General features: G+C 37.7%; 2 protein-coding genes across 5 annotated transcripts; one reads left to right on the forward strand and one right to left on the reverse strand.

Annotated features, from left to right (window-relative positions):
• Positions 1 to 955: 955 nt before the first annotated feature.
• LOC121768366 (ergosterol biosynthetic protein 28-like) lies at positions 956 to 3,374 on the forward strand. Its single transcript, XM_042164851.1, has 3 exons — positions 956 to 1,148; positions 2,188 to 2,394; positions 3,072 to 3,374. The coding sequence occupies exons 1-3, from the start codon at positions 1,034 to 1,036 to the stop codon at positions 3,137 to 3,139; spliced, it is 390 nt and encodes a 129-aa protein (XP_042020785.1). The 5' UTR covers positions 956 to 1,033; the 3' UTR covers positions 3,140 to 3,374.
• Positions 3,375 to 7,944: 4,570 nt separating this feature from the next.
• On the reverse strand, positions 7,945 to 11,596 carry LOC121792797 (putative lipase ROG1). 4 transcript variants are annotated; one of them, XM_042190892.1, is made up of 10 exons: positions 11,037 to 11,596; positions 10,807 to 10,874; positions 10,029 to 10,099; positions 9,631 to 9,900; positions 9,031 to 9,191; positions 8,900 to 8,955; positions 8,716 to 8,768; positions 8,525 to 8,639; positions 8,343 to 8,440; positions 7,945 to 8,238 (listed from the first exon to the last, which is right to left on the reverse strand). In XM_042190892.1, exons 1-10 carry the CDS (start codon positions 11,312 to 11,314, stop codon positions 8,167 to 8,169), a joined length of 1,242 nt encoding a protein of 413 aa, XP_042046826.1. In that variant the 5' UTR covers positions 11,315 to 11,596; the 3' UTR covers positions 7,945 to 8,166. The 4 variants fall into 4 exon arrangements, 2 of the variants coding, with proteins under 2 accessions (XP_042046826.1, XP_042046827.1); XM_042190893.1 differs by having other exon boundaries at positions 8,339 to 8,440; XR_006048946.1 differs by having other exon boundaries at positions 8,199 to 8,238; positions 8,556 to 8,639.
• Between the last annotated feature and the right edge of the window lie 11,203 nt (positions 11,597 to 22,799).

The following is a 22,799-nucleotide window of genomic DNA, read 5'->3' on the forward strand; positions in this document are numbered from 1 at the left end:
TATAGATAATATATGTATTTTATAATTATTAATAATAATGAGATAGAATATTAGATTAACAATAAATATGAAATAGACTATAGCTAAGTTTTCCTAACTATAAATGTCGTGACTCATGACAATCGAGATTTTAGGTTGTATTCTCCGAGTAATACTATTAAATTCCATCCGTTTATGAGGATGATGATGATTATGAAAGTCCACACGAAGCAATGTACACGTGATAGTATTATTTTTAAGACAGATAATCTCAAAATCATACAACATGCTTAAATAAGAGGTCTTAGTTAGTGGTATCCTATGTTGCCAATTGTTGAAAATTGGGACTATTTCACTATTATACTAATGCAAATTCTAAATGGAAGATAGCTGTAGTGCTGTAATAATTCGTTGGGACTTGAATTAACAATCATATCGTCCTTGCTATATAACTAATTGAACTACTCCCAATAACTGTCTACTTTACCTGTGACTTAGATTTTAAAAAATATAAAGAAAAATAAGTTGAAAAAATTAGTGGAATAGAAGTCTCAATTTCATATATTAGTTTTATAGTAATAAAATATGAATGAGATGAATTAAAAAAATGTGTGGTCTATTTATCATTTATGGTAAAAAATGAAAATGAATAATTAATAAGGGGTGAACGAAAATAAAAAAATGGATAATTAATGGGGAAAAGGGGGAGTACATTTTTTGTTGGTCTGGTGCAAAATTGCCATCATATTTAACTTGTTGTAGAGTATAATTTGATGAATTCGAAACACCCCTTAATTGAATTTAATTAGAATTGATTCACAGTTCAAATAAGTTTTTAATTTATTCCTTAAAATCTTTTTCCTAGTATATTTGTTTAATTTATTGCTTATAGGATTTGAACATTAACACGTATCAAGAATATTCTTTTTAATTTTCATTTATTTAGTTTAAAAAAGATGCTTTGTGGAAATTTCGGAAGAAACATCGAAAACGACGGCACTGCGGCGAGAGAGAGAGAGAGAGAGAGAGAGAGAGAGAGAGAGAGAGAGAGGAAATGAAGCTACTAGGGTGGTGGCTGATGCTTGTGGGCAGTCTCCGATTAGCTTCGGTGTGGTTCGGATTCTTCGATATATGGGCTCTTCGCCTCGCCGTTTACTCCAAAGCCACCAGTATGTTTGCTTCCCCATTCACCATTCATAATTTTCTCCGATGCACAATGCAATCCACCAAATCATCTCTCCATAGAAATCACAGCATCTACTATGTTTTTTGTACATTAGGATTTGATTTGATTTGATTAAAGTAGAGATTAAGACCACATGATGAAATTCGTCTTTTGTTAGTAAATGCTGCATTGTTTATTTCTTATTTCTATATGAAATAACCAAAATATCGATGCTCAATGTTTCACTGTGAGCAATCTGTGTGAAATATAATGGTGGAGATTTGGGAAATTATCTCTGATTTGGGTTGCAGTATGAGTTATATGATGTTTGCTATGTTTGATTAGAGTTGGACTCGTGGATTCACATTTGAGTATATTGTGTTTCTGAACAAGGTTTTAGTTATTTTATTTGCAAATACTATTATGCACAATTTCAGAGAGCAATATCTGGTTTTTGTGATTCCCTACTTTAGAGTTGACACCACAATTTGATTCCTGAAAATTAAACAGATGGAGAAAATAGTATTTGGAGATTTGGAATCCACGCACATATGTTAAGATAATTGTCAATGAACTAATTCAAGATCTTGCCGAATAATAGACTATAGAATAGATCATGAAGTGATTCCTGTGGTACTGAGTTTCCACGTGCTATAGTTTCGTGTTCCATCACCGATTGATTGGCTTTTGCGCCCAGAAAAGGTTTGTGACCACTTGTCTGTGTAGTGAAATAGGCTAGTTCTCCAAAACCATAACCAGCTTTATTGGCATGGTTTTATTTCGTTTGTGATTTGAGATTTCTTAGATTTCATTGTTTTTTTCTTTTCGAAATGAAGTTGCCTTCTATGCACGTTATGCCATAGAGCAGTTAGGTTCAGAAGTAACAGAAGGAAGATCGTATATGTGGATACTCGTATCTTTTCCTTATATTCTCTCTACAATTGTTGGCATTTGGGAGAAGATTGTGTAACATCATTTTTCGAACAATTGTGTTTTGATTATCTCTTATAATAGCTTTGACCATCTTTTCTATGGCATTGTAGTAACTGAAGTTCATGGCCGCACTTTTGGTGTTTGGACATTGTTGACTTGTACTCTTTGCTATCTATGCGCGTTCAACCTTGATAACAAGCCTCTATATTTGGCCACATTTCTATCCTTCATCTATGCATTCGGCCATTTCCTGTCGGAGTATCTGATTTACCACACAATGGCTATTGGAAATCTGACAACTGTTGGCATTTTTGCTGGTAATGCTCAACGCACTGTTAACTTAAAACCAAGATTTATTATGCATGCCATTACTCTAGTATTGTGTTTGTTTATAATTAATATTATTAATAAGAATTGGGAACATGCCTACCACACGGATCACTATAAGAAAATATTGGATTTACTTATATAGGCAAAGCTGGAGGAATGATGGTTCGTCTGTGATTAGGATATGAAATCGTAGCTGTTTTGAACACTTGTTTCATTCTCTTTTGGAACTCAGACTACAGAATACCACTGCCTAGTCCGATTAATCTTATAGAGCGTTTATTGTACTCCCTCCACCCCAACTAAGTTGAATCAAAACTTTTGGGCACGATGATTAAGAAATTGTGTTGAAAAGTAGGAGAGAAGAATAAAGTAGGAAAGATAAAGAAGAGTAAAATTGGTAATGCAATAAAGTATAAGAGGGAATGCATGTTGTTTTTTAGTCATAAAAGGAAATGAGTTGGGACATTCCAAAAATGAATACAACTTAACTTAGTTGGGATAGAGGGATACTATTTTTTTTAGTTAACAATAAGATATGTATGATTATGTGATGGAGGTTTCAGCATCATTAGAAGAGAACAATGGATATTCCAGTGTCATTTAATTGGTGGGGACCAAGATCATAGGCACATTCACGTACTTGTTACATTCTCTTATATTTCAGGAACATCGATCATTTTGATGTTGTTGCAGTGGAATTCACACCGACCAGTCAAGGCTAAGCCTCAATGAGATAGAGAGCATTGATTCTTTCGATGCTTTGTGTTGGCAAATTAAAGGTAATCTAATTATTCTTTCACAACCATTCTGTAGTGATACTTATCAGCCTATCTGTAACAAATTTTGTGCTGAGCTCGACCTGACTGGTTCATCTTTTTTGTGTATCACCTAATGGTAATCAGCTACTGATCTACCATTTTTTCATGTATTTGCAAAGAATTTATGAAAAAACTCCATTTCAGAATTACATGGCAAAATGATCTGAAATTAATGTGATGTATTGTTATGAATTTGTAGTGTAGAGAGATTGTTTGAATACTAGTGGAATTTGATATGATTAGAGTGATGGAAGCATATGCAAGCATAAGGCCATTCGCAACACTGTCTCTTATCCGTCTCTTAACCGTCTCATCTCTTCACTATTCATGGACCCCACTGTAGTTTTCATCTCATCTCTTAACTAAGAGACATCACCTACAACCCTGCATCTCTTAACCGTCTCTTAATCATCCCATCCCTTAATTATTCATTCAATTTCATTTTTTATTTTTATTTCCAACAAATTCAATTAATAAAACACACTTCATTAAATAAAATAAAATAAAATTACAGCTTCAAATTCTAAAAAAATTTAAAAAACACATAATTAAAATCCTAAAAATATATTAAAAATACATAATTTAATTTCTTCCGCGTACTCTACTGGTTGCCAAAGTTTGTCCAAATGTGATTCATTAGATCATCTTGGAGTTGGGCGTGGGCGGTAGAATCACTTGTCCTTGCCCGAATAGACAACCGATCTTGCATAGACGGATGCACTCCACTGCGAGGCGGACTACTTGCGGTAGAGCTTCCCGAGGTTTCAGGGTCGAACCAATTTCCCGCCTCAGGTCCTTCGTCGATGACTATCATCTTGTGCAAGATTATGCACGTATACATGATGTCGATCATATTCTCCATAAACCACGTACGAGTCGGGGCTTTGATAATGTTGATGCGAGCTTGGAGAACCCCGAACGCTCTTGCTTCTGCGCAAAAAGAGTCTGTTTTTCATTCACCGGCCTGTTGAACGTCTTCACGAAGGTTGGCCACTTCAAGTAGATGCCGTCGGCAAGATAGTACCCCATTTTATACTGCCGGTTGTTAGCGATGAAGTTGATGGCCGACGCTTTACCATTCAAAACTTCGGTGAATAGGTCGGATTGGTTGAGCACGTTGACAGCGTTGTTCGATCCGAGGACCCCGAAATACGCATGTCAAATCCATAGCCGGTAGTCGGCAACGGCCTCGAGTATAATGGTGGGGTGGGTGCCTTTGTGGCCGCTCGTGTATGACCCCCTCCACGCCACACGACAATTATTCCATTGCCAATGCATGCAATCGACGCTGCTAAGCATCCCGGGGAATCCGTGCACTTCTTCGTGAAGTCGGAGCAGAAACTGACAATCTGCCGTGCTTGGCCTCCGGAGAAATTCGTCGTTGAAGGCTGCCCGGACGCCTTTGCAGAAGTTTATCAGACACATTCTCCCAGTGCTTTCCCCGACGTGCAGGTATTCGTCGAACACATCCGCCGTTTGTCCAGTAGCAAGCTGACAGATTGTTGCAGTACATTTCTGCAGCATCGTGTGACCGGGACGACCAACGGCGTCGAACCCTTCTTGGAAGAACTTTTCCCGGGCTGCCAACGTATTTGCGATGTGCATAAATAGCCGTTTCTGCATGCGGAAACGGCGACGGAAGTAGGTCTCTCCCCATATCGGGTTGTCACAAAAGTAGTCGCGTATCAACCTTGCGGCAGCTTCCTCCCGGTTACGATGGATGTAAGCCCAGGATCGCCTTGGAGGCGCTGCGGCTTCCTCCTCCTCCCGACGTCGATCTTCTACTAGCGATTCATCCATTATGCGACGTATTTGCTCAAATGGATCCATAAATGATTTAAATTTGGGAGAAGAATAAAAGAGATGATTTGAAATGAAAATTGGAGAGGAAAGAGAGATGGTTTGAGAAGAATAAATGTGTGTTTGTGTGTGTAATGATAATGAAAGAGGAGTATTTATAGAACAAAAAATAAAAAATAAAAAAAGTAACCGTTGAACGGTCATATTATGTTTTTTATTATTTTTTATTTTTTTTATTAAAATTGAATTTAAAAAAAATGATTTATTGTGTTAGCGTGACGACGCCCACTCGCGGGACGGAAGGATGCAACGCTGTCTCGCGGTCGTCTCGTCTCTCTGAGACGAGACCGAGACAGAGACGCCTGCGAGATGCGTTGTTGATCGCTCTAAGATACTTATCGTTATTGAAATAGTGGTAATGATACTTATTCTAGAATATCATAAATAGAAGTTTGAGATGCAATAGTAAAAAGTTGCTTCGAAACTTGGAATGCTCAAAGCTGAAGCAACTCTTTTTCGATTGACCAAATCCAAATTCTTCTTCTAGTCTTGTCTATTGAGAGCATGCGTAACGCCATGGGCTTGGCCACAAATCACGAGTCCCGACCCGTCCCATGCATTACACGGAAGGCCGGCACGGCTCAGGCCCGTCCCGAGGCCGCGTTCCCGGCCTGGGGAGCGTCCCGCGTCACGGCCCGGGACGGCGTTGCACGGTGACTAGCCGCAACTGGCGAGTCCCGGCCCAGCGTTACACGATCCTCGGGCCGGGCCGCAACCAAATTTTTTTTTTATTTTAAATTCGAAAATTTTTTCTATAAATACTACTCCATTTTCATACACATTCAACTTCACATTCAACTTCAAATCTCTTCCTAGAATTCGAAAAAATGCCTCCTCGTCAAAGAATATTCGAAAATCAATTGACTCGAGTGTTAGGAGAGGCGGTACCGGCAATCCAAAAAGAAATGAACAACGAAGTTGAAGGCCTTCCAAGCTGCTATTCGATGAAAATTAAATTTTCCGTTTGAAAATTTATATGTTGTAATTTTGCAGTATTCGATGAAATTAAATTTTCCGTGTTATAAATTTTCAGCGTTTTTTTATTTTACTTTCAAAATAAGTTGGAGTTGTGAATATTGTCATTTATTAGTTGCGGCTCGGGTCGCAACCTGCAGGGTTACAGCAGTTAGGGCCTGAGCCGCAACTGTAGAGGAATGATGACGTGAAGGGGACTTGGGGACGAGGTTACTGATGCCCTGAGGAAATTTGGCTGCCAATACCTTTCTTCCTAGTATAGTGGATTCAGAAATATCACATTATGTTTAATAGTAGTATTATTATCATGAAATTCAAGATTTATTTTTAAGTAAGAGGCCTAGATATGTTGTAGCCACTTGGCCGGAAATCGACAGCTTCCAGTTCCACAAAATTCTAGTGTGTTTGTCATTCTATCCATTTTTTTGTTTGGTCGATAATACGATTTCACAACAATTATGCAAGTGCTTCCTCTGTTTCATAGTAGTAGAGTCATTTTGTCATTTTAATACGTTCCAATAGTAGTTGAGTTATTTTCTTTTTTAATAAAAGTCAACACATTTCTTCTCACTTACTTTCCCTCTTTCTTACTTTTTTTCCTATAATTTTTCCTCTCATACTTTATTATCTTTTTATTTAATACTGCATTACACACATTTTTCTTAATTTTCGTGCCGAAAAGAAATGTATCTATTACTATGGAATGGAGGGAGTAGTATACAAGATTGTGGTTTTTGTAATTTGAAAATTTTTACTTTCCCTCTTTCTTACTTTTTTTTATATATACACATTTTTCTTAATCTCCGTGCTGAAAAGAAATGTATCTATTACTATGGAACGGAGAGAGTAGTATACAAGATTGTGGTTTTTGTAATTTGAAAATTTCAATACTTTAATATTACCAGTATTTTTTTAACAATAAAAAATTATGCAGCTACATTATTAGTTATTACTACTATCCACACAAGGCTTCTTTTAATAGATAAAAATATTTATTAAAATATATAATATATGCAGATCTTTTAACATTACAGTATTGATTATAATAATGGGATAGTGAAATTTATTATCGTCATGATAATGAGACATATGTTAAAAAAAGAGAGATTTTTCTAGTTTTAGAGCATCTCCAATGGCGGCGAGCGGACAGGCTAGCCGATTCCCGGCGCTGGTCGGTCCGCTCGCCGAACTATTGGAATCGGCGAGCGCCATTTCGGCGAAAAAATCGGCGACCCGACGCCGATTTTCAGGCGCTGGCCGATCCGCTCGCCAATCGGCTGGCCGCCATTGCAGGCTCCCGATCAGCGAGCGATCGGCCAGCTCAATTTTTTTTCGAAACACTATATATACGCGATTTGCACGTCATTTTCATTCTCACCACTTGTGCCATGTCGACTGCATTGCTGATATAATGTACGCTTGTATTATCCTGCACAACATGATTGTCGAAGATGAAGGTGTACAACTGACTAGTTGGGCCAATGACGATGCTAATGAAGCCGGCCAAAGCCACGGCGTGGCCACCCCCAACGTACGAAGGGGGTACCTCACGATGAAGTCGGCCGCCTCAAGGCACATGCCGACATGCGCCAAGTGGATGCTCATATTCGACTCCAAAAGGATTTAATTGAAGAGTTGTGGGCGCAGAGGACTGCACGTCATTAGTTTTTTTTAATTTATGTAATTTTTTTTAATTAATGTACTTTTTTTAATTTAAATATTATCATTGAATTTTTCTGTATCTGTGTCGTAAATTTAATTCCGTATTTTGTGTGATTGTTAATTATTTGTTTTTTATAATTTTGTTTATTATGGCTAGCCTATTGCTAGCCTATTGTTTGTCCTGATGATGTAGCAGGAGGAGTTTTTAGTTGCTTGTCCAACTAGACAAAAAATAATTGTGAGAAATTTAGGATTTGCAAATACAATTCCAAAGCTGTTAAAGCAGATCCTTTGAAAAAAGTTTACACTCTTTTATGGATATATATTTACAAATCATGAAAAACTAGTAACTAAACTATATACTCCATATATGTAGATGTCCTCAGTGATGAATGAATTTGATCATCACATTGCAAATTACCTTTTCCACAACATAAACACTTGCTACAACTGGAAGTTGTCGATCATATGCTGTATCACATTGGTTCCATGAGAGTTGATGCAGTAAGTTTTAACCTACACATTGAAATCATGATTATTTCAGCAGTTAAGGTTCCTCGTCGGTTCAAGAAATAATATATATATGTGACACGATCACATGATAGAGTTTGATTACATGCCAGAATCGTGGTGTGAGCGAGAGGCCCTTGTATACTTGTACTGAAATCAACGTCAATTCGCTCCCAGCTGAGCCTCGTTAGCCCTTGGATCATCTCCTCTATAATTTTAAGACAGAAAAAAGAGTATATGAATTTTAACTTTCAATGCTGCGCTTAAATAGAAGATGAAATATGAGAAAAACCTTCCATTTCACTTATCCTCCCACTAGAGACCTTGGCTTCACGAACGTCTGCGGATTTTGATGTGTCTTCGGCAAATATGTATCTGTACTTGGCGATTTTGACAAGATTCCGGCGCTGAGGGAAAGAGCAGGTTGTGAATGTATAACGTATGGTGTACGAGTAGACCGAGGAACGGTAACAAAACCCTTACCCTTGGGAGCTCACTGTGACGGCGTATTGATGATGAGCTCCAGCCAACTATATCTAGGAAAAACATGTCAAGGGTGAAACGGAATCTGAGAAAATTGGTACTTGTTGATGCTGCATTATCCATTGAAATTCGGAGATAATTAAAGAGAGAGTGATGGTTAGAACTTAGAATAAAACTGGGATACGATCAAAGCTGGTGTTTGCATAGGCCACACGTCTCGTGAACGACTCCAATGCAGGTCTTGAACAAGAGTTAGAATCACAAAGTTTCAGTAGTTATGCATCAACTCAACACTAGGAAGAATGGGCGACTCACATGAACTTAAGATCATCAGAATCATCAGCCATCTGAAGCAGAAGTGGAGGTTTCCCATTGTCGTTATCCCTCAAGAATAAGTGTTTTCCTGTCCTTCGCAATACACCTGAAGTATGCATTGCTGCTTTCTCCAAGCTGGTAAAACCGCAGAGCACGGGGATCTGCAACAAGATCATCATCAAGCCCCAGAAATAAGTAAAATGGATGAGAACCCTACCACAGAAAAGGAAATTATTCGAGCATGCGTAGAAGCAACAAGTTTCTTCGCCCCTGTAAGCACCAAGCTTTAGGGATCAAGAAATACACAAACATGGTCATTGACAGGAATGTTCTTATGCAAGAAAAGATATATGGACGATCAAATGATCAAATGATCAAATGAAAGTTATGTGATATTTATTAGAATTCCTCATTAACAAAGGATAAATCTAATTATGAGATGCATAATGTCAGATCATGCATATATCGAGTGCATGTTATCAAAAGCAATCCTGCAAACTTACGAGGCCAACCGATGCATAAGACTGTTGAAACACATTGTCCACGAATATTGCAATGAATCCATTCTGAGAGAAAAGAAGAACATGTAATGAGGAGAACCTGTCTGTGACCTCTAGCACCAAGATGAGGCGTAGCAGAGGTAATAAAATTTATAGGTTGAAGTCCAGCTATTTTCCCTCTCGTTTTCTCTTCTAAAGGAGATTTGCTAAGCTCTTCTTCTCCACGTATGCCATTTTCCTCAGATTCTTTTCTTGTCAAATCATGTTGATAAAGCACCGCAATAGCATACCTTGCTACCAAGCCACCAAGGGAGTGACCCACAAAAGAAATCTTCTCAAGATTTGAATGACGACCGACAACAGAAACCACCTGGGGATTCAATCGCAAAAAATGACTTTAAGCTGTATGTCTACAAGAACTAAGTCGATCATGTATTGATAATTCGTGAGGAGATTACGATATAAGAAAGAAGTCTATGTCTTAGGTCATGAACATACCTCATCAGCTAATCTCTTCCCCATAACGTCAACTCCATCCAGTGTCAACATTGAAGAATTGGCTTCACTGCCTGGATGCAGCAACATCATTAGAAACAATCCTAATCGCGTTTAAAGCTTTTGGCTTCATTTATTTACATTCTAGCCATGACAGCATAATATAGTTTATTTGGAAAAAATAAAATAAAGACATAATAGCTTCAGAATTGTGATGGATGTAGGTTAATCTTGTAAACCATTCTGCGATTCTCATGAGATCTAAGATGTATGTTGCTTGAGCAATAGAGTTGAATCATGGAGTATGTTACTAGAGAGAGTACTCACACTAACATGCACTGACATTTGTGATTTTATTTGCAGGTATAACAACATCTGGAGGAGTTTTAAAGTGGAAGAGAAGATTTCCATCTAAAAGACGAAAAAGTGCACATTTCTTTTGCTTCACATATTGTATCAGCACATAACTTAGCACCACATATGAGATCATGAGACCAATGAACTCTTCCAAGTCGACATTGCTTGCCCAAATCTTGCATCAACTTGAATAGGTATTCGTAACAAAGAAATCTCATAAGTCAAATGGTATCATTGAGGCACTCTTATCTTGAGATAAATCAAGATGCATAATTTACGACATATTCCTTCACACTTGGAAACTAAACTATAACCAGCTAACTGATCAAGAACTTGTATCATGTTTGATGATAAAGAAACAATTGGCAATAACATAGCATAATCAAAGTAAACAAAAGATGACATAACACAGCACCAAACTCACAATGCACTACAACTTCACTAGGATATGCCTTCACAAAATGCTTTGCCGCATATCTCCAGTCTTGAGCACTGCACAAATTTGAAGCAATAAACTTGTTACATTTGCTAATGAATCCCAATTCTTAAGCATAAACAAACACCTACGCTGTCATAACAAAGCAAAGCAAAACCGTCATTTCATCAAACACTTTAACTACAACTGACTAAACATTTTTTCAAGCAACACCAAACCTTCCAATAATTCCATTAACCATAACAATCAGATGCGCCGCCGACTGATCCTTCGCATTAGAGACTTCCAAACCTCCGGCATCCGGCTTCTCCGCAACCACAACGTCGTCGTCGTCGTCTAATCTGGCACACGGAAATCTCGGGATCCAGGAGTGCCTTTTCTTCTTCGGCTTCGTTTTATTATTCCGATTGCTGCTCAGCTCATGTTTTCCCTCCGAATCCATTTCAAATTTCTTAATTTTTGGCTCTCCGGCAGCCTCCGCGCCTCTGTTCTCCATCGCTGAGCGCGCACAATGTGTTTTATGCAAACTTTGCTTATAATTGTTGGGTTGGATCAGTAGCAACGGTAGTATTCCTGAAATCCTTCGGATTTAACTACTGTGCATGATATTCTAGAAGAGGAACAACAATCAAATGTATTCTCATCATCTGATCTGATGATGTTTCTGTTTGGGAAATTTGGAAGAAAGTCAAGCTAAGGTTGTTTGTACTCTTCTGCAATCATCTTTCAGTTTTTCTTTGTATTGAATTTTCTTTGTTTGGATTATGATAGAGAATTGACAAATCTCTGCATTTTTGACCAGATTTTGAGTTACTATAATTTTTGAATGTCATATTTTTAGAAATAAGTTTAATAGTAGTATTTCCTTTTTAAGATTTATTTTTTAGTATAATTAAATCAAGAGTATTTTAGAGCATCCGCAATAGCGGACGTTGGGGCGGACGTCCGCTATTGCGGTGACACGACGGACATCCGCACGGATGTCCGAATTTTTTTATTTTTTTCCCTTTCAAAACTCTATATATACGGCTCGTTGCAAACTCTATATATACCATTTAAAAAAAAAACTCTAACGCATGTATTATTGTCGAAAATGAAGGCCTAAAACATATCAGTGAGACCCCCGTTCGACTAGCGGCAAACTATACAGATTCAAGACATAACATGTACTTTGTTTGAATCGATTTTTGGTTTGGGATGATTTTTTTTTGCGAACTATATATTTTTTAAAAATTTAAATATGTATGCTTTTTTTAAAATAAAGTGGTTGCATTTTTTCCGTATTCGTGTCGAAATTTTAATTCCGTAAAATTGCATATTTGTGAATTTTGATTATTGTAGATGTCCGTCGGGATGTCCTTGGGGATGTCCGCTATTGTGGAGTGGGATGTCCTTATAACGTGACAGTGCTGTGGGATGTCCTTATAACGTGACAGTGCTGTGGGATGTCCTTATGACGTGACATGAGGTGTTTTGGGATGTCCGCCGGGACATCCGTCCTTACCGTGGATGCTCTTATGTGTTGAGATCACATAATAATAATGAAATATTTAAGTAACTCTAATATATTATTAAATATACAAAATTTTTACTTATAATATTAATAGTTTGCGATGAGAGAGGGTATGATGTTGCATTTAATTAAAACATTGAGTAGAACCATTGTTATTTTTTTCGATCTATACATGCACTATCAATTAAAGCACTACATTACATAAAGCTCACTTCATTTTCCTTTTTAACAATAAGTATATGATATAGTATCTTTTTTATTTACTCATACGTCATTTCATCTCTACTTAGCTGATTTATTTCCTATATTATTCTTTCTCAATTTAATTCATTAAATATTATTTTTCTTAATTCTCATGCTAAATAGTGTCTGGATTAACTTGAAATGAAAAAAAATGCAGCATTGATTAACCCGATATCTCAATTGAAGAAAATCAGATTGCAATTTTCCCCAAATAATTGGAATAATAAAAACAAAAAGTAGTAAAAATTGCAAAAGATGGGCCAAGCGGATATGGGCCACGATTGAGGAAAATCAAAGTGGAATTTTTCCCGTATTAATGAATTGATTTTTTTGATCGGATTTTGTCCATCTATTTATTGAAAAATAAATATTAAAAAAACTTTCTTTTAATGTTGATTTTCATCAAAGTATTTTCAAAGAATTCATCCGAGTCATGCAACGTTCTTGGTTGCAAAACAAATGATTAAGACTGTGATTTAAATACAAATATACTACTATGATTTAATTTGGATACAAGTACTATACTATATCGAATTTATCATGAAATTGATTAAGCTCACACTTTTTTTTGGCATTTGATCCTAGATTTGTTTTCATAAAATACATACAACAATATATAATTAATAACTAAGGTGAAAGAAAGTGTTGTGCTTTATATATACAAATCACAATACATGTAACATAACAGCGTTGATATTGTACACGCAAAAAGGATTATAGGTAAATAAATTCTATAATAATCGTTGTATTGAACATATATATTATTCGTTTAAGACTATTTGAAGTTCGCTTTTGTTGTGAGGATATGTTAGGATAAAGAGGAACATAATCAATAGCATAATGGAATTTCTTTTAACTTCTCTATCAAATCATCTCAAATTTGATTAAAAAGATTAAGCTTATATTTCAACGAATTAATTCATTATCTTGTAGCTTATCCAAAATACTATTAGTACCTTTTATATTTATATTTTACTGATCACAAATAGAACACAAAAAACAACAAATTAAATAACACAATGGAAATACAATATATGTAATGTTCACTCACGATTGAATTTTTTTACTTAGAATCCAGTTTTTTAGTTTAATTTTTACTTAAAATCCAAAAATCATTCAAATAATATGTAAAACAATGATTGGAAATGCAAACTTATCTGTTGGTTAGTTAAAGTTATTTTGTTTTGTTTGTGTTAGATTATAATCAACCTTTAACTAGAGGTGATCTAGGGAAACCACTACTTAAATACATAACTATAGAACATGAATTTAGTTTATTATAAAATGATTTAGTTCACTATGAGAGTGATTTAGTTCACTACATGAATGAGTGAACCAAAACACAATTACAGTGAACTAAATCCTTTACGGAGTAAATATTTCACTATAAAGGTATTTTGGTTCACTCCTTGTTTTCAAATTCATATTGTGAACTAAAATGTGCATATAGTGAACTAGATCATTTTGATATAATACTTGATATTTGTTCCCTAGTTATGCACTTATATTAATTATACTTTGACCATCTCTCTGTAAAGTATTCCATGATATATTTCAAATAACCTCCTTTTCTTTATAGACGATATTATTTAATTCAATTAGTGATACTCATATATGATTTTATTAAATCTAAAAATTATACTCTTGTTTTTATAGCTAATTTTTATAATGATATGATACACCAAAATTTAATCATGACATATTTTTTAAATTTACTCTTAAAAAATTGGTGAGTTACAAAATATACAAAACACCTTTTCATATTAACGTTTATACTATGCAATAATAATAATGAGTTAGGTTTTAGCTAGTACTGAGAGCATCCCCAACCTCATCCTAAATTCAGGCCCCAAGTCCCCTCCACGTCATCATTCCCTGAAACTTGAGTCCCAGGCCACAACTCCTCTAACCCTGTAGGCTCCAACCCGGGCCACAACTATTAAATTGCATTATTCACAACTCCATCCTATTTTACTCGTAAAATAGAATAAGTTGAACAATTAAAACCGGAAAAAATCATTGTTCAGTCGAAAAATAGAAAATTACAACATTGAAATTTAAAAATTCCCAAAACAAAAAAAAAACATTAAAACATAAAGTCAATGCTGGAAAATGTTGGTGCGTGTCCAAATCTTCAATTAGATCCGCTTGGAGGCGAGTGTGCAGTTCTTCTTGGCGCATCGCCGCTGAACGGGCCATGACATTGAGCACGTCGGGAGGAATACCCTGCACGGGCGGGTCGGTGACAGTGTAGCTACTGCTGGTGCTGGAGAGCGGATCGTCGCTCCACAAAGTGACATTTTCTCTCTCGTCCTCAACGATCATGTTATGCATTATGATACATGCATACATGATGTCGGCGATCAGTGGACGGTACCAACTACGGGCCGCTCCCTTCACCATAGCCCACCGTGCTTGGAGGACTCCGAATGCACGCTCCACATCTTTCCGAGCCGCCTCTTGCTTTTGGGCAAACAATGCCCTCCTATCCGTTGTCGGACATGTGATGGTCTTCACGAACACGGGCCATCCAGGGTAGATCCCATCTGCCAGATAGTACCCCATACTGTACTGACGGTTGTTGGCCGTGAACTCTACGTTCGGCGCTTGCCCGACATACAAGTCGTTGAACAATGGAGACTCGTTCAACACATTGAGGTCGTTGTTCGACCCAGCGACACCAAAGTAGGCATGCCATATCCACAATTATTGGATGTGTGCCCTTGTTCCAAGTTGGACAATTCTTCCACTACCAGTGCATACAGTCGATGCTTCCCAGCATCCCCGGGAAGCCGTGGGTCTGCTCGTGCATGTTCACCAACTTGCGAACATCGTCGGTCGTTGGCTTTCTCAAGTATGTATCCTTAAATGCTTCAACCACTGCCCGACAGAATCTAGCGAGACAATCGCGTCCAGTTTGCTCGCTCACGTGGAGGTACTCATCAAACATATCTGCAATCGTTCCGTAAGCGAGTTGGCTTAGGGCGGATGTGCATTTATGCAAAGTCGATATACTTTAGAGTCTGGCAGCATCGACGCTTTGCATGAAATACGAGTCACGAGCAACAACTGCATTGACAATGCGCAGGAACAGAGGCCTCCGCATCTGGAACCGACGGCGGAACATCTGATCACTCCATCGAGGATCTCTAGAGAAATAATCCGTGAAAAGCCGCAAACCAGCTTGTTCACGGTCTCGGTTCGTTCCACGCTTGAATAGCAACTTGGTAGCGTTCCACCTCGTTGTTGATTTCTTCTTGGATTGCGGGCATCGCCGTCTCTAACATTCCGGCCATTTGAGCTTCGATTACTCGTTGACCTTCATGACGAAGAGTCATTTTTTGAATTTTATAGTGTGAGAGGGAGAGAAATGAAGTTGAATAAAAATGAAAATGGATGGAGGGGTATTTATAGATAAACTTTCGAATTAAAAAATAAAAAATAAAAAAAATTGAAGTTCCGGCCCTGCCCGAACCCCATATAAAGTAGGGCCGGACCGCATCGCGTCACATCCTGTCTCGCTAAACCATGTGCCAGGCCGGACCCCGGGAGCGGCCACGAGACACAACTGCGGCACCGAGACCGTCTTAGGCCGCAAATCTCCTCTGTTTAACGCATGGCCCGGGCCGAGACTCGCTCATTGCGGCCCGTCCCCAAGGGTTGGGATGCTCTAATAGTCTAATGTTTTGAGGGATAATAAGAGTGTCCACAGTGGGGGAGCCGCGGCCCGGGGCTCGGGTGCGCGGCCCCCACTGCAGAGAGCCACGAATCGCGGCTGAGGGCGAGAGCCACAAGAGAGCCGTGGCCGCGGCCTTCACGCGGCTGAGCCATGTAAGCCGCGGCCCACCACTGCAGGGAGCCACGAAACGGCGGCTGGGCCGCGAATTTTTTTTTTTTTTTAATTTTCGAAAATTCTTTTATAAATCCTACCATTTCCATTTCCATTTTTCCACTCCATTTTACACTTGAACACTTCAAAACCCTAATTAAAATCCTACCAAAGATACAAGGTGGAGATGGTGATTCCCCGGGGTATGGAGACTCGGGATACGACAACTTCCCAAATCAGATGTGGAGTCCACAATCACCGCAATACCGGGTTCAGTCATCCTCCCATCAGCAGAGGAACGTGGTTCGCCAACAATCGGGGTTCGGTTTTCCTCTATCTATAATACGACGAAAATAGTTGTATAATTTTCCTCTATCTATAATACGACTAAAATTTATCTTTAATTCGCTTTTTTATTAAGTCATGTTTATTTTCTAAATTATTAGGCTAATTAAATTTGTTGTAGTTAGATTAAAAAATATAATTAAAAAAAGTAAACAAATTAATTTTTTTTTGGAGAAGGCCACATTTCGTGGCCCTTGTTGTTTTTGTTTATTTAACATTGTGGAGGGCTATGGAGAGCCACATTTCATGACCGGGCCAACTTTAGTGGCCTTCAAGGGCCACCATGGTGGACTCCCTAATTATAGAAAAGATGGTGTTGGAATTGTCTTGTACGTGAGATGGGGGACAGCTCCCGCGCTGTTTTCGCGCGCTCCACGCTTGTAAGGTGGGATCCACTACCATTTCTCTCTCTGCACCACTCTCCCCTCTGTATTTCATCTGACTGTACCCACTCCCACTAATTATTTTATTTTAAAATAATTCCAATTAGAATTTTTTTTTATTGTCATCAATAAGGAGGAGTATTCTTTTATTACAAAATCAGAAAATGGATAAGTCATACTTACAGAATTTTATAAAACATTTATATTAATTTGAGAGAGATTTTTTTTAAAAAAAGTAATAGTATTTGCTAAACCACGTATCATTTTACTGTTGTATTAGCCAGTTGTATCGTTGGATTCTTGGTAGATGCTTATAATTAGTACTCTTTGCTTTGTTAGTTTTTGGAAAGATGCAAAGTATCTCCTTTGACCTTGATTTATATTAAAAATAAAGAATTCGACCTGTGTAGAAAGGAAATCTTTCAATATGAATTAAACTACAGTACTATACTATCGTCTATCATTTTAATAACAAAAAAATCAACTTAATTAGTCCTTAAATTTTGATGCAATGAATTTATCAAGATTATTCAAGCGGCTTTTTAGGCACATTTCTGCAATAACATTTTTTCGACATATATACAACATTATTTATTTTATAATCCTAATTTTTTGTATTAGAATAATCATTTTAATATTAAAATAATATTTTTGTTTACAATTACTCCCTCCGTCCCACAAGATTATGCACTCTTTCATTTTTAGTAATTCCCACATGAATATGCACTTTCCACTTTTGGAAACTTTTTTCACTCTAATTAGGTGGGACTCATTCTCCACTAACAATACTTTAATTACTTTTTCTCTCTACCTTTCTCTTACTTTCTCAATTTTACATTAAAACCCGTGTCGAAACCAAAATGTATATTCTTTGGGGACGGATGGAGTACTGAAATATGATTGTGTTTGCACAACTCTAACGGTCTAACCCCAACTTCTGATCCGTGTTATTGACGTAAAATAATATTGTTGTATTAATTTAACTAATAAGTACAGTTTATTAGTGAATTTATGAGTATAATTTATATTATTGACTATCTATCTATGACGAAATGCTAAACGCCGACAAGCAAATAACGTCTTGTTATATATAGTTGGTGGTAGTAGCTTAAAATTCATTTCATATACATGAAATACTAGTTTTTTTTATGACTATAGATTAAAGAAGCTCAATAATTTCAATATAAAATAATTAATTTAATATTTTATATCTTTAGCGGCGGTAAATACGTAGCTTAGAACAAATCTAAATTTAAACAACGTACTTACTTGGAGTTGAACTTTCAGCAAATCTAACTTAAACTTAATTTTGAGATTAGGGTTGATTGCATTACACCTCTGGTAATGGTATGTGAAGATGTACTATTATAATTGTTGAAAAGCATTAATCTCCATGAAAAATATGGTTGTGTGGTGAGAGAGAGATTGACAAGAAAACATGGGGGTGTCATCTCAAAGAAAGGTTAGCAGTTGGAAATGCGTTGTATAATTGATGGAGAAGAGAAGTGATACAAAATAAAGCTGATAAAAGGGAGCAATGAAATGATAGGAAATGTCACCTCTTGTTCCAATGGGTCCAAATAACTGCATCTCGCCACTATATTCCATTTATGTAAATTTAAACGACTAAGGCCATCCACAACGCTGTCTCTATACCGTCTCTTAAACCGTCTCTTAACTACTATTTGAGCACTATTTGAGGGCCCCACTGTCCTTTTTTCCTCCATCTCTTAACTAAGAGACGGAGGCTGCAACGCTCCGTCTCTTAACCGTCTCTATACCGTCTCTTAATTACTATTCATTCAATTTAATTTATAATTTTTTTTAAAACCCAATTCAATTTAAACAAACACACTTTATTAAAATTAAAACAATATTACAACTTAACATTAAAAAAGCGAAGACATAATTAAAATTCTAAAAAAATAAAAATGACATAATTTAATATTCTCCGCCAAAGTTTTCCCAAATGTGCTCAATTAGATCCTCTTGGAGTTGGGTGTGGGCGCTAGAGTCGCGTGTCCTTGCCCGAATAGCCAACCGTTCTTGTATAGATGGATGCGCTCCACTTCGCGGCGGACTACTTGCAGTTGAGCTTCCGGGGGATTCGGGGTCGAACCAATTTCCGGCATCGGGTCCTTCGTCTCGGACAATCATGTTGTGCAAGATTATGCACGTATACATGATGTCGACCATGCTCTCCATGAACCACGAACGAGCCGGGGCTTTGATGATGTTGAAGCGCGCTTGGAGAACCCCGAACGCCCTCTCCACATCCTTGCGCGTAGCCTCCTGCTTCTGCGCAAAAAGAGCCTGCTTTGGGTTCGCTGGCCTGCCGCACGTCTTCACGAAGGTCGGCCACTTCGGGTAGATGCCGTCGGCGAGATAGTACCCCATTTTATACCGTCGGTTGTTGGCGACGAAGTTGATGGCCGGCGCTTTACCATCCAAAACTTCGGTAAAGAGGTCGGACTGTTGGAGCACGTTTACGTCGTTGTTCGAGCCAGGGACCCCGAAGTACGCGTGCCAGATCCAAAGTCGGTAGTCGGCAACGGCCTCGAGTACAACGGTTGGGTGGGTGCCTTTGTGGCCGCTCGTGTAGGAACCCCTCCAAGCCACCGGGCAATTCTTCCATTGCCAGTGCATGCAATCGACACTGCCAAGCATCCCGGGGAATCCGTGCACTTGTTCGTGCAGGTTGAGGAGGAACTGACAATCCTCCGTGGTTGGCCTCCGGAGAAATTCGTCACTGAAGGCTGCCCGGACGCCTCTGCAGAAGTTGAGCAAGCACAAGCGCCCAGTACTGTCTCCGATGTGCAGGTATTCGTCGAATATGTCGGCCGTTTGTCCAGTCGCAAGCTGCCGGATGGCTGCAGTACATTTCTGCAGCGTCGTGTGGCTGGGACGACCGACCGCGTCGAACCCTTCTCGGAAGAACTCCTCCCTGGCCGCCAAAGTATTCGCTATGTGGAGAAATAGCGGTTTCCGCATGCGGAAACGGCGACGGAAATAGGTATCTCCCCAAATCGGGTTATCGCAGAAGTAGTCGCGTACTAACCGTGCGGCGGCTTCCTCCCGGTTCCGATTGATGTACTTCCGGGAGCGTCGTGGGGGTGGTGCGGCTTCCTCCGCCTCTCGTCGTCGATCTTCTTCGAGTGATTGTTCCATTAATTGACGCATTTGCTCAAAAGGATCCATTTGTTTGAGTTGATTGAAGATGGAAATTGGAGTGATAGAGAGGATTTGAGAGGAATAGATGTGTGTTTGTGTTTGAAATGAGTATGGAATAGAATTATTTATAGAGTAAAAAAATTAAAAATTTAAAAAATGAAAATAAATATTTAACGGTAATATTACCGTTTGAAAAAAAAAAAAATTTTTTTTTTATTAAAAATCGATTTTTTTTTTAAAAAAAATGAATTATTGCGTCATCAGTGACGACGCCCACTCGCGGGCCAGCGAGTGGGCGTCACGCACGCATGGGGACGTGCCACGTGTCTCGGGCGCGTGGCGAGACAGCTCGTCTCGTGTCTCTCCGAGACGAGCTACGCGACGAGCCGGTCGCGAGCTGGAGACGAGACGGCCGCTGCAATGCGTCTCGCGGGGGTCTCGTCTCTCCGAGACGAGACGCGAGCCCGGCGCGAGACGCGTTGTGGATGGTCTAACCAAAATTTAGTTACAAAATATTTCCCATAAGCACAAGACTTCTAGTCATCTTCTGTACATGTGTATATGAATATCTTTAAGTACGTTGTATGAATGTTTAAACAAAGGACTATAAAATCTTAATTTATGTAAATCATAACTTGATTCTTGATAAATTCAAGTTTGCACCGTGCAAATTAAATTGCAAATTAAATTGTAAATTTCATACAATTCATAATTTCCCATAAGAAAGTTCAAACCGCTAAAGTCTAAGACCATCTCCAAGGGTACACTAAAACCTAAACCTAAAATGAGATAGGTAATTAGGTCCAATAGTACTCCAAAATCAATCTTATTTTTTATTTTTTGGAAAAAAAATACATATCTTTAGATTTACACTAAACTCAAACCCAAAATATTTTCAAATTTTGTGAGTAAAAAATGCATACTATAAAGAATATTCTTTAAGTTTGAGTTTAGTGTAAATAGTTGTAGTAAAATCATATTTGATGTGACATTTTCATTAATATGGGTTTGAGTTTAGTGTAAATGATTGAAGATACTCTAAATTAACGATTGTTGAATTATGGTAGGTAGTTGCGAACATTAATCCGGCTTCCACATAGTGGTGAGTTCCGAATTGCATTTCTATTAGAAAGAATATAGTATGAACTTCAAATTGTTGTGACATAATAGAGCAATGGTGTAATCGAGACAAACAGAAACGTAAAGAGACACAGATTTTACGTGGTTCACCAACGTTGTGTTGGCTACATCCACGGACAGAAACGGAAAATAGATTGTATTCAGATTATTTTCAGAGTACATAGTTATGTGCCCTACTTCAATATAAATAGGCACACAGACGACGGACTAGACCCAATAAGACAATTAAGACCTAAAACAGAAATATATTATAGCGTTGGGCCAGTGGCCCATTCGACTAGCGGCAAACTATACAATTTCAAGGCATACTAACACAAATATTGAAGCCCTACAAATCAGAAGCCAATGATTCAAATTTAATAAAGGAACATAATATTGATTAAAATGATAAAAATAACGCCGCTTCAAATCTCTACGTAAATGATAAAAATGTAGAGGATCAACATTTTTTTCATATAGGCAAATCCAGCTTGGATACCACCACCAACTTCACTTGAAATAGTCGCATTAGACATTGCTAAATCATGATTTAATCCATATGATGAGAAGGTAACATTAAGCTTAATTTAATCACATTCACAGTAAGAAAATCATCATGGAACTCTGTAAAATCTTAAACTAAATGAATATTGAGTGTACACAGGTTGAAAAATTATACTACTAGTATTCTTTGGAACTATAAACACAGATGTCTAATCAACTGAAGTTTTGTCACGCACCATATCGCTTTATTTTATAATAATCAAAACATTCTTATTTATCTAATCAAATAAATTAATGTTCTACTCCTATACTTTGATAAACTAAAAGTTTATTCTCTTTAAACAATCTAATCAGTATATCAGTCCACTAAAAACTCAAAACTACACCAAAACATTGTTTATATTGTCAATCATAATATTAATTCATCTAGGTGTAATTAATGAATGAGACTGATAGTCACAATTCCACAAATGTTTTTCTACTTTTATCCATTCCAGTCTCATGTTATTCTCGAAACTAACTAGTCTTAAATCATTCATTAAAATTTCGAATGTTATGATGTCATAATAAACCAGTTGAAAATAAATGGGAAAAAGGAAAAAAAATACTCCCTCCGTCCCCGAATAAGAGTCGCTAATTTCCTTTTTGGGTCGTCCCACATTAAGAGTCACTCTTCATTTTTACCATAAATGGTAGTAGTTCCCACATTCCACTAACTCACTCCACTCACATTTTATTATAAAATCAATATAAAAAAGTGGGTCCCACATTCCACTAACTTTTTTCAACCAACCTTTCTTTACCTTTCTTAAAACTCGTGCCCGGTCAAACAACGACTCGTATTAGGGACTACTAAAATAAACTGCTTCAGTTG

The sequence above is a fragment of the Salvia splendens genome, chromosome 2 (assembly GCF_004379255.2).
Source record: "Salvia splendens isolate huo1 chromosome 2, SspV2, whole genome shotgun sequence".
In the NCBI taxonomy this organism is placed as follows: Eukaryota; Viridiplantae; Streptophyta; class Magnoliopsida; order Lamiales; family Lamiaceae; genus Salvia; species Salvia splendens.

Bases quoted from the DNA above. Each gene is read 5' to 3' on its own strand.
- LOC121768366 (XM_042164851.1), top strand. From the start codon at position 1,034: ATGAAGCTACTAGGGTGGTGGCTGATGCTTGTGGGCAGTCTCCGATTA. The intron at 1,149-2,187 runs GTATGTTTGCTT...ATGGCATTGTAG, and splicing joins CGTTTACTCCAAAGCCACCA to TAACTGAAGTTCATGGCCGC. The intron at 2,395-3,071 runs GTAATGCTCAAC...CTTATATTTCAG, and splicing joins AACTGTTGGCATTTTTGCTG to GAACATCGATCATTTTGATG.
- LOC121792797 (XM_042190892.1), bottom strand. From the start codon at position 11,314: ATGGAGAACAGAGGCGCGGAGGCTGCCGGAGAGCCAAAAATTAAGAAA. The intron at 10,875-11,036 runs GTTTGGTGTTGC...AAATTTGTGCAG, and splicing joins GTTAATGGAATTATTGGAAG to TGCTCAAGACTGGAGATATG. The intron at 8,956-9,030 runs GTGAGTCGCCCA...CTCTTGTTCAAG, and splicing joins TCTGATGATCTTAAGTTCAT to ACCTGCATTGGAGTCGTTCA.